The 12,270-nt window shown below is 36.4% G+C and overlaps 1 protein-coding gene across 3 annotated transcripts in view; it reads right to left on the bottom strand.

Moving 5' to 3' along the window:
• Nucleotides 1–12,270, bottom strand: part of RANBP9 (RAN binding protein 9) — a 105,761-nt gene that overhangs the window by 30,880 nt on the left and 62,611 nt on the right. For all 3 annotated transcript variants that reach the window (XR_005217934.1, XM_037843573.1, XM_037843574.1), the window contains exons 4-5: nt 11,321–11,488; nt 3,147–3,169 (exon numbers count right to left, since the gene is read on the bottom strand). Coding sequence is in view for 2 of the 3 variants with exons in the window: in XM_037843573.1 (XP_037699501.1) it covers nt 3,147–3,169; nt 11,321–11,488 (191 nt within the window). In the remaining variant the exon portion in view is untranslated. The remainder of the gene's footprint in view (nt 1–3,146; nt 3,170–11,320; nt 11,489–12,270) is intronic.

The following is a 12,270-nucleotide window of genomic DNA, read 5'->3' as shown; positions in this document are numbered from 1 at the left end:
GCCACTAAGCCCTCCTTTAACCAATTCTAAATAAAACTCTAAATAAAATTTAATCTTCCCAAGACCTCTGAAAGTCACAAACCACATCAACCCACCTCCCAGCCTCTACATCTACATATGCTTACTCCACTTGTCATCACAGATGGTCTCATCACAAGCTTATCCTCCCCTCCTCCCCCTACTTATATACTTGATCCCATCCCCACTTGCCTATTCCAGGATATGATCACTATGCCACTTTTCCCCAACATTTTTTTTTTTATTAACATCCTTTTTGCTTCCTACTGAATCATTCCCATCTGCAAATATCCAGCTACATTTCCTAACCTTTAAAAATCCTTCTACTGCCCCCATTTCCACCAGGTTTTTTTTACTCCCCGAAGTGGCCCAAGTCCTCTACAGTTTATCCATATCCTAAAATTTCTTACTATTCTCTCTTAGCTTCTCCAATCAAGATTTCTCCATCACTCAGCTGAAACTTTCTTGTCAAGGTCACAAATGACCTAAACTCTGCTAAATACAGTGGTCCATTCCTGGTTCTTATATCAGTGGCATTTGACAGGGGAGATCGCTCGTTCCTCTTAGATAAATTTCCTTTGCCTTGCTTTCAGGACACCCAATTCTTGGTCTTCCTCCTACACCTCACTTATTGTTCCTTCTCGATTTTTCCTTTGCTCCCAAATTTGGCACACCCCAGGACTCAATCCTTGGCCCACTTCTCTTCTCTGCATACACTCACTCCCTTGTAGATCTTCTCCAGTCTCAAGACTTTAAATAACACCTAAACACCAATGACACCCAGCCCAGGCTCTCTTGAATTCCAGGCTTATATATTTAACTACCTACTTGACAACTACATTTAACAATTACAAAACTGAACTCATCTTCCCCCTCAAAACTTGCTCCATCGCTAGCCTATTCCACATCAGTAATTAATATCTCCATCCTTTCAATTCCTCAGGTCAAAAATCTTGAAGGCAGATCCTCTTTCTCATATCTCCACATCCAATCCATCAGCAAATTCTTGTGTTTCTGAGTTGGACTTTTTTTAAAAAATTGTATTTATTTTGATTTTGACTGGACTTTTTTTTTTTCATTTCTTTAATTCATCTGGAATTTACTTTGCTATAAAATGTAAGGTAAAACCCTACCATTATATATTTTTCCAAAAAGATTAACACTAGTTTCATTACTGCTTATTAAATAATGCTTGGTGAACAATTTTGATCTGCAAACACCAAACTTTCTTTGGCTTAGCAAAGTTATTTCCTATTATAACTTGGATTTCTCCTATTTTTTCAGAATTTCCTTCAGTATATCAATGATCTATAAATTAGGTTTCCTTTCTATGCCTCTGAATCTTCCATCATCTCTCTCAAAAGATGTACTTTTTAACATCACTGCAACTGGAATGCACACAGAATGCCTTAACTGACAGCATCTCAGAATCATTATTGGCCAGGCAGCTGCCATGATATAGCTGTCACTGCTTGCACATCTGTGAATTTGTTAAAGAATGAGCTCACTGAAAAATGCTGCGACTTGACTGTTTTTTCTTATGAAATAGCTGGACAATTGCAGCCGCTAAGACGTCTTAGTCAACCAGCCGCTAAAGGACCAAGTGAGAAAGGAATATCAGAATTTTGGTTGCTGGCAAAAAATCTTTGGTTAATACCTTCTGGTAATATTAAGAAAGTGACAGCAGCAAAACGTGCAAAACAACATCAGCAGCTTGGAAGAAAATTCCCAAAGACAGAATGAAGAACTCTTAAGAAATTTTGCCTCACCAGTGTTCTTGATGGCATAGAAGACAGTGTTATGGCTGGAGTCAAATATGAAGAAGTTTGGGAAATACCTTAATCAATTTATATTGCTTAGCTCATCCTTTTTATTATGCAACAAATACTGATTCAAAAAAACGATCTATGTCTAAATAATTCTAAGAGATCTTTCGGTAGGTATACAATAGAAATTCTTAGTGATAAGAAAGCACTGTGCCATAGTTTTTTAGTCCCCCACCCACCCTTACTGTTACATATCATGCATATTACAATTAACAGTGTCTTGGATTTGATAAATAAGGTATCTAGAATCAGACCACTTCTCACATCTCCCACCTGAATTAGTCAACCGGCCGCTTAAGGACCAAGTGAGAAACGAATACCAGAATTTTGGCCTCCTTGCTTCTCCCCTTACTCCACCACAGTATTTTTCAACCCAGCAGACAAGAGTGATTTTGAAAAATTGAAGTCATATCATGACAACTAAAACTCTGCAAAACCTTTCTCACACAGAGAAAATGTCCAAGTTCTTGCAGCGTCCCACAAGGTCTAGATGATCAATCCACCCCTACCCACAAACCCGTGATCTCTGACTCCCCCCGACTCCTCTCCAGCCGCACTTCCTGCTGTAGTTCAAACAAGCCAGGTGGGTCCCTGCCTCAGAGCTTTTGCTCCAACAGTTCCCTCTGCCTTGAACACTCTTCCTTTACAAAGTCACTCAGCAAACCTCCTCACTCCTTCAAAAATAAGCAACTTGTACAACCCCATGTCCTGCCTTCAGCTCTCCCAGGCTCTATTTTTTCTCTTTCTTACAATATTACTTAATATCTTCTAAAATATATGTTATAATTTTCTTATTTTCAATGTATTCTTTATTGCTTAACTCCCCCAGCTTCAGTAATATAAAGTCAAAGAGGACAAAAATCTTTATCTGTCTTGTTCAATGATGTATCCCAAGCACAGAAGCTGTCATACAGCAGACACTCAATATATATTGAATAAATAAATGACTAGAATTATTGTACAGTCCCTTGTTGAAAAGGCCAATGATGCTAAATAAGCACATTTTGAATGAATGCATAGTGACATTAAAAATTGTATTCTAAGTAATCATTATGATTCATTTTTACCAACAACAAAATTCCCTTGGGCCAATGGATCCAGAACAATTTAAAGCTTACGTTTTGAAGGTTCACAACCAGGGACAGCTAGAAAAAGGATCTCTATTCTATAGATGACAATATTAATTTAATAAATAGCAATAAAATTGCATTCTAAACTTTCTAAACCCGCTCAGTATGAATATCTTTATATTTTCTTTAATAAAAAATAAAAAAACTGCTTTTAAAATAAATTTTGTCTTACCGGTAGGTCAGTGAAAGCAATACCTGAAAAAAAAAAAAAAGTGGCGTTAGAAGCTGTTTTTCCAAAGGCTATGGTGACAAAGCTGCATTTCTCACTAAAAGGAAGGTAAAGAATGCCAAAGGGAGGAAACAAAAAAAATTTAAAACCTAAATATAAAATAACGAGACTAATTTTTTTCTCAACAACAGTAACTTGCATCTGAGTGAAATTGTACCCCCTCAAGATCATCAGCCTTGGTACTCATTTGCAAATTTTTATTGCTAGTATGTTGCCTTCAGTATTTCTGAAATGGTTTTAGATTTATCTTCAAAACTACTTAGGAACTACGTAAGAAAATTGGTTGCAAAATAATCATATCTTATTTTTAACCCCCAAGCTGCTTTTCCCAAGCCTCCTCACTGAATCTTATTCTTCTAGATTTAGTTTTAAATATATGGGGGTGAAGGGTAAAGAGGGATTTTGTGTTATAAAAGGTGAAAGGGGGGGAATATAGTACCCTTTTTACTCTGAAAAAAAAATCAATTCCTCCTTCAAAAGATAAAGATTATACAGCTGAGAAAAATGTGTCCTCTGACAGTAATTTCAACACCGTAATGTTCCAAACATGCTTGAGCATGGTAACATCACTAGTATGAGTTTAACAGCATCCCAAAGTTAAGACTTAATAATCTTTCAAATATTCAGATATATTCTGTAGCTGAAAATACTATAATAGGACCTCACGTTTAAAAGATTAAAAACTCTGGAATAATAAGAGGGGGATGATACTGGTGAGTCTGTTAATCTCCATTCTTCTAGTCTAAACTCACATTAACACAAACAAAACACACCAGCACATAAGACCTCTAAAGTCTTTAATCAGCAACTATAAAATGGATTATCTTTAAGGTCTAAAACTAAATTATCTTTAAGGTCCATCCCACTTGAGATTTTATACCTCGATGATTGTGCTTTATCAACAGAGAGCAGAAGTGACTTATTAAAATAATAAAGTTTAAAGGCAAAATGAATATAACCTCTTCACTATATATATTTTTAAATAAATGTATAAAAATAGTGCTTTATACTTAGAAAAGCCCTGATTTTAGGACTTTTAAAAACTAGTATACTCATGTTGGCTTGCCAAAAGGAAAGCAAAGCTGAGGGGCTTTTTTCCCCCATATAAAACATTCTGATTACTTTTAGCTCCAATAATTTAAGAAAGGGCAAAGTAACTGTAAGCCAAACAAAATGAAAATGTATTCTAAAATTTTCAGAAAATTAAAAAGGATATAGAAGGGGAGGGGGCAAGATGGTGACATAGAGAGCTGTGGAATTCAGCTAGTCCTCTAGAGAAACTAATAAACAACCCGGAACAACTAGAAAATAGTCTGGAACAACTGCTGTGGGACAAACACAACTGTCCACACAGTACACCAGCCTGGAATGGTACACCAGCCTGGAATGGGTGGAATGGCTAAGACTGCAGCATAAAAGCTGTAAGTAAAAACTGTGGAACGGCACCAGGAACCCCCTCCCTCACAGCAGCTCCGTCACTGTGGGAGAAAGCAGCAGTCCCAGAGCGGAGCAAGCAAATATAGCTCAACCTAGCTCCAAAAGGGGTTTTAATTAACAAATGTGGATGGCTGAATTGAAGATACAAATACAGACAAACCCCTAACAAGCAGCAAAGTACCCTGAGGTCGCTCCCAGTGGAGAGGAAGTGGGGCTGATGGGGAAAAAGAAAGAAAAAAAAAAAATACAGAGGCTTTTGGATACTGTTGATTTTAGAGAGCCAGAGGATGCCTGTGTCCTGGAAAGGGAGCCCAGGAGAGCAGATGCTGTCTCTGGCTAATGGGAGAAACCGGGGAGGGGGGGTGGCGTGGACTGGCTCTGAAAAGGGGCTTTCTTTCCCTTTTCTTTTCCCTCTCAACCTGAGTGGCTTGGTGGAGAAAGCTTCAGCCATTTTCAGTTCATAGTGCTCTGACCCAGACAGGGATGGAGTTAACAGAGTAAGAGAGACAAAGGAGTAATTCAAATGCAGAAGATAACTCCCTAGGGGAAGTATCTTCCCTAAGAGTAAAGAGGTGGGGCCCAGCCCTAGGGCTGGCCCTCCCTTGGGAACTCAGACCCCAGGGCCTGGGGGAAAACAATCAATTCAGAAACAACTTAACCTGAAAATTAAAGGGACCACACCTCTTTACACCAGTGGGGAGCCATAGGCTGACAGGCACCATCTGCTGGGCAGGTTAGGAAAAGCACAGCAGCTAGAGGCCTCACAGGAAAAGTCTGTCATGCTTCTAAGATATATCCTCAGGGAAACCTGAAACTGGTAAATGCCCCATTTTGAGACCTGAGCCTGTTCTAGTCTGGGAAAATCTGATTGGGGTAACCAAGGAAACCAGATGCCTAGACAACAGAAAACCACAAATCACACTAAGGAAAACGAAGATATGGCCCAGTCAAAGAAACAAACTTACACTTCAACTAAGACACAGGAATGGAAACAACTAATGCTAAATCAGTTCAACAAGTTTAGGGAAGATATAGCAAAAGAGATGAAGGATATAAAGAAAACACTGGGTGTACATAAGGAAGAAATCGAAAGTTGGAAAAAACAACTGGCAGAATCTATGGAAATGAAAGGCACAACACAAGGGATGAGGAACACAATGGAGACATACAACAGCAAATTTCAAGAGGCAGAAGAAACACTCAGGAACTGGAGAACAAGACACCTGAAATCCTACACACAAAAGAACAGATAGGGAAAAAAATGGAAAAATATGAGCAACATCTCAGGGAATTGAATGACAACATGAAATGCGTGAATGTATGTGTCATGGGGGTCCCGCAAGGAGAAGAGAAGGATGTAGAGGGCGATTAAGGTAGCATGCATGAAGTCCACCTTCAGCTATGCCGGAGATGTGCAACATGGCCGCCAGGGCTGATACAACAATAGCTTAAGTTACCCTCAGCCTTCTTTACGGAAGTAGTTCGCACCAAAAGTGCTAGTTCGCGCCAAAAATGCTAACCCTACATCTGCCATCCGCCCTAGCAACAGCAGCCACCAATCCTAGACCGCCACGAGCCCTTGCTAGCCACTTCCCCTTCTCCTAGAGTATATATGCTCTGCCTCTTCAATAAAGTTTTGCAGCTTGATCAGAAACCTGTCTTGCTGTCATTCCTCGTGTCTCTTGTCCCATACCATTCCTCCCTCACAGGACTCGGAGCCTCCGTTGATCGTCCCGCGGGCCGGGACAGAAGGGAAAAGGGGCAGGAGCAATAATGGAGGACATAATCCCTGAAAATTTCCCATCTCTTATGAAAGACATAAAATTAAAGATCCAAGAAGTGCAGCATACCCCAAACAGAATAGATCTGAATAGACCTATGCCAAGACACATCAAAGACAACGAGAGAATACTGAAAGCAGCAAGAGAAAAGTGATCTATCACAAGCAAAGGAAGCTTGATAAGACTATGTGCAGATTTCTCAGTAGAAACCATGGAGGCAAGAAGACAGTGGTGTGATATATTTAAGATACTGAAAGAGAAAAACCACCAACCAAGAATTTTATATCCAGCAAAACTGTCCTTCAAATATGAGGGAGACTTTAAAATACTCTCTGACAAACAGACAATGAGAGAGTCTGTGAACAAGATACCTGCTCTACAGGATATACTAAAGAGAGCACTACAGAGAGATAGGAAAAGACAGGCGTGAGTGGTTTGGAGCACAATTTTGGGTGATGGTAGCACAACAATGTAAGTACACTGAACAAAGATGACTGTGAGTATGGTTGAAAGAGGAAGCTTAGGGGCATGTGGGCCTTAGGGGGCATGTTTAACTGTATAACTTAGTGAAACCTAGAGTGCCCAACAATTGTGATAAAATGTACAAATATGTTTTTACATGAGGGAGAACAAATGAACGTCAACCTTGCAAGGTGTTAAAAATGGAGTGGTATTGGGAAAAAAAAATACAATCAATGCAAACTAGAGACTATAGTTAACAGAAACATTGTATACTGCTTCCTTTAATATAACAAAGGCAATACACCAAAGCTAAATGCCTATAAGAGGGGGACATAAGGGAGGGGCATGGGACTCTTGGCATTGGTCATGCTGTCTGACTCTTTCATTGTACTTTATCTTTTCTTTTGTTGCTTTTTAGCTGTCATTTTTTTTTCTTTCTTTTTCTTGTTCATTTGTCTTGCTACCTTTTTTGACTATTCTTTTTTTTTCTCGGAAAAAATGGAAATGTCCTTATATAGATAGTGGTAGTCGTGGTGAATGCATAACCATGTAATTATACAGGGAACCATCAATTGTTTACTTAGGATGGAATGTATGGTGTGTGAACAAAACCATCTTAAAAAAAACAACAGGTTGATGAATGTACCTTGAGGGCATTATGTTGAGTGAAATAAGTCAGACACAAAAGGACAAATAGTGTATGGTCTCACTGATATGAACTAATTATAATATGTAAACACATAGACATGAAAGATAGGTTACCAGGATATAGAATGAGGCTAAAGAATGGGGAGCGGTTGCTTATTTTGAGAATGTTTAACTACGTTGAACTTAAGTGTTCGGAAATGGACAGAGATGTCAGTAGCATGTTATTGTGAGAATAACTAACAGTGCTGAATGGTGTGTGAATGTGGTGGAAAGGGCAAGTTTAGAGTCATGTATGTCACCAGAAGGAAAGTTGGAGGTTAAAATATGGGAATGTATACAACAGTGAATCTTGTGGTAGATAATGTCTGTGATTAACTATACAAATATTAGAATTCTCTTTCATGAACTACAACTAATGTATGACACTATAACTAGAAGTCAATAATAGAGGGGAGGCATATACAGTGAAAAAAAAATACCTATTGCAAACTATGTACTATAGTGAATAATATTCTAACATTCTTTCATCAACAGTAACAGATGTACTATACCAATACTATGAGTCAACAATGGAGTGAGGGGGGTTTAGGGGTATGGGAAGATCTGAGTTTTCTTTTTTATTTTTATTTCTCTTCTGGAGTAATGCAAATGTTCTAAAAATTGAAAAAAAAATTGTGATAAATGCACACCTATGAGGTGGTGCCATGAGCAACTGACTATACACTTTGGATGATTGTACGGTATGTAAATAATCTCAATAAAATTGAACTTAAAAAATTGTCTGTGGTGATGGCACTGTGAACAACTGCTTGTACACTGTGGATGACTGTATGGTATGTGAATATATCTCAATAAAACTGAATATTTTAAAAAAGGATACAGAAAATAAGGAAAACATTTTAATAAAATAATACTATACAGATGTTACCATTTTCAAAAAATAACAGCATAATCAATTACTTTTTTCAAAGATGTCTATTTTTCTGCATTGAATAGTAACACTATAAATAAGATTGTCTAAATTTATATTCTTAACAAAAAAAATCTTTTTTAATAGTAATTACTGAAATCCTCATTCTACCAAAAACTCCAAATTAACAAATCCAAATTAATGCCACACATTACCATCTTTGAACATTGCCAAATGTAGCTACCATAACCTATAAACATGCAGACCACAAAAAGATGCCACTTTAACAAGTTATAATTAAGTTTTATACAGAAAACAATTTTCTCTATTTCTGATTTCCCAATTTCACTCAAGAGGCTTTCTAAAAAGTGCTATTCAATTGAATGATATTGTATAAAACAAAATCAAAATATTTTTAATTTAACCTATATATTGAAATGTTTCCTCCTTAATGATTTTCTCAAATAAAAACCTTTTCATTTCTCTTTTTATGGTTAGGTTAGTAAATTTATATTCTGAAAACTCTGCATAGGGCAGAAACTAAAGATGTATCAGCCTCTGTGTAGAAATTATCCACTTTGGGAAGTAAGAAGGAATAGTAACTGAATGGTATTTTATCTTCTAAACACTAGAATACAGCCTAGGTCAGCAAACTTCCCTGTAAAGAGCCAGATAGTAAATATTTTAAGGTCTGCAGGCCAGAAGGTCTCAATTGCAAACTGTTCAACTTTGCCACTGTAGCAGGAAAGCAGCCAAAGATAATACATAAATCAGTGGGTATGGCTGTTTCAGTAAAACTTGATTTAATAAAACAGGCAGCAGGGTGGATTTGGCCTACAGGTTACAGTTTGTTGACCCTTGTTCTAAAGGAATAATTTTCCCTCACTAATGTTTTACCACTGAATTCCCAGCATCTAGTCGAGTGCCTGGCAAACAGTGATAATAACATTTAGTGAGTGCTCACTATGTGCCAGACGATAATCTAAGAACTCTGTATGCATCATTTCTGTCTGCTCTAACAACCTCAGGAGGCAGGTATCACAGGGATCCTATTTCACAAGCTGAGAACAGGGAGGCTCAGGAATGTGAAGTAACTTGCCTGAGGTCACATGGCCTAGGCCAGGATTCAAACCCTGGCAAGTCTGACTGAAGTCAAACCCTGGCAAGTCTGACTGAAGAACCCACCTTCTAAACCACAGTTAAGCTATCTCTCTACATGCTCAAAAAATAAACTTATGAGTAACACCAACGTTTCAAATTTATTTAAAATTAAGAAGTGATTCCATCATTAAGTACCCTTTTTTTAGAAGCATCTTACATTTTCAAAATAGCTTTCTTATTCAAGTGAAAAATTCAGTTCAAATGTTTGTGAAAATCTAACAGGGAAAAAATAAAATCATATTACCTATGATCTCCCCATCTCCTAAAAGAAAATATTTTCTCTGGAAAATCTGAAAAGTTGTTAAAAAGACTGATTGAGGTTAAAAAAAAAAAAAAAATTCTTTTTTGCATTTTTGAACCAAAGGTCCCACCTACAAGCAGAGTTCTCTTGTCTTAATTTAAGATCTTAAACATCTTAATCAGCCAAACAAACTAAGACAATACCAGTTAACTGCTTTCACAAGTCAAGGCCAGAGTAGTAACAACAAATAAACTAAAGGGGCTGCATTCTTCTGGAAACCTGCTGCCCACAACAATCAAGTCACGATTCTGCTGTGGATGAAAATATAACCTTTTTTTAGATTTGAGACAACCTTTAAGTCAAGTAACACGGAAGTTACTTAAGAATAAAAATTAATAATCAAAGGTAAAAGTTTTGAGCTGAATGTAAATATTAGACTTTGAAAAAAGACATAAATGTTATATTAGGAGTATTTTACGACACCAAAGAAGAAAAACTATTACCAATGCACCAGAAATTTAGAATTTACTACAGAAAGAATATCTACTTATGGCTAAGCATACTATTTGCCTTCAAATTTTTAAATACTATTTATAAAAATATGAGGGGTTGCTGCCTTCCAGGATTATTTAGTTTTTGCCTTTTTTTGCTTTACCCCATTAGAAATAAATTCTTACAAATCAAGGACTTTCCGAGTAGTGAAAGATAATGGAAAAATTTTTTTAAAAACCATCAGTCTTGCTGACGTTTACACTGTCTGAAATACACACACCAAAAAAAAGAAATAAATAAACTTCTAAGAAAAGAAAATATAATAAACACACACAGTTTTAAATTTCTAGTGCTCCTGGTACACATTCAACTAAAAACCCTAATTTCCTGTTAGTCTTACAACCTACAGTTTCTTCAAGTGTTCACTAATCAATTTATTTCTTATGATCTACCTGCCTTTCATTCTTGTAGAAGTTTCACTACCATTCACTTGTTTTAATTCTGCTCCCTTTCACAGCACTAACTTGCAGTCCTCATTCTTTATCAATTTTTTTTAGGAGGTCTACCCTTTTGGTGTGTGAAAGCCCTTTATTTCGTTGATAGTATCACACTTTTCCTTTCTCTCATGGCTCCCCACGCTATCTTAGAATTGAAAACCCTTTTTTCTTAGAACCTGTTACCTAGAGAACTGGATCACAGTGTTTTATTCAAAGCAAGGCAAGAAATTTTTAGCATTTCTATTAATAGAACAGATAGCTGAATCTGGGGATTATTTCTACAGTTATCCTTATACATGTGATACAAAGTGGCCTTCACAGAATACAAATTTTCACCATTTCCCCAACTTCTCCCCAGGAGCAAAGCAACCATTTTCACAGGCATCTATCTATCTATAAAAGACAATCAAATAATAAATATGGCTACAAGGCTAAGTCCGATAATCACAATATTTGGTTATTCTTCATGCAACACATTATTGCAGTACCTAAACTATGTCCATTCTTGGTGTAGAAGCAGGTATTGTTGATAAGATTAACACAACAGCCAATGACATCACCAGTTGTAAAAGTTGGTCCGTAAGGTTGTCCCGTTCCAGAAGAACAAAATGAATGTCCATCATCCCCATGGTAACCATATGAATGTTTATCCCAACCTAAAAAGAAAGTTCCAGTACATTACAATGAAAAGTAAGGTTTCTCGGTACTAGATTTATTCACTAAGATTTCAACCAGATAAGCCAGAATAGTACAGCAGATAGTACAGACAGTAAATTCCCAAATGTGTATTTAAATTCTCAAAACTCACATTACATATTTTTTCTATTTATTAAAATAATGTTTACAACATAAAAGGAAATAAATTTGCCACACAGAACACTAAAACATTTATTAAACAGAAAGGATTTATATCAGAAAAAAATAAATATACATGCAACATCCACAGCAAAACAAGTTTTCCATATTCTTTGCCAAATACACCAAGGGAATTTTGCTTTGATTTAGTTTTATTAAAAACATATTTTAATGTAAAAGAGAAGATTACATCCTATTCAATCATAGCAAGTTTTCCAGGTTGTCATCAAAACATAAAAGTCAGTTTGTGATCATCCAACAGCACTAAATACAGATAAACCTACATCATCATTAAGAGATTTATAACTACATGTATTTTATCAATTTCTTTTAAGGAGAATTTCAATTAAAAACCTCATTTAAATCCTCTTTCAAGTATAATTTTAACGAATGCTGATAAAGTATGGCCAAGTTTACAAATCTGATTACCATTAGATGACAACCACATGGGCTTTTTCTTTTTTTTTTTTAATACATTACATCTGGTTGTATACTTGCTGTTTTGCTTTGTATGTCAAAAAATTTCCCCAAATACTGATTTTTTTTGACATCTTTTCCTCCTTAATAATTCTTATTTTGTCTC

The sequence above is a fragment of the Choloepus didactylus genome, chromosome 7 (genome assembly GCF_015220235.1).
Source record: "Choloepus didactylus isolate mChoDid1 chromosome 7, mChoDid1.pri, whole genome shotgun sequence".
In the NCBI taxonomy this organism is placed as follows: Eukaryota; Metazoa; Chordata; class Mammalia; order Pilosa; family Megalonychidae; genus Choloepus; species Choloepus didactylus.
The sequence above is the reverse complement of the archived record's forward strand: the minus strand, read 5'-3'. Positions and strand labels throughout refer to the sequence as shown.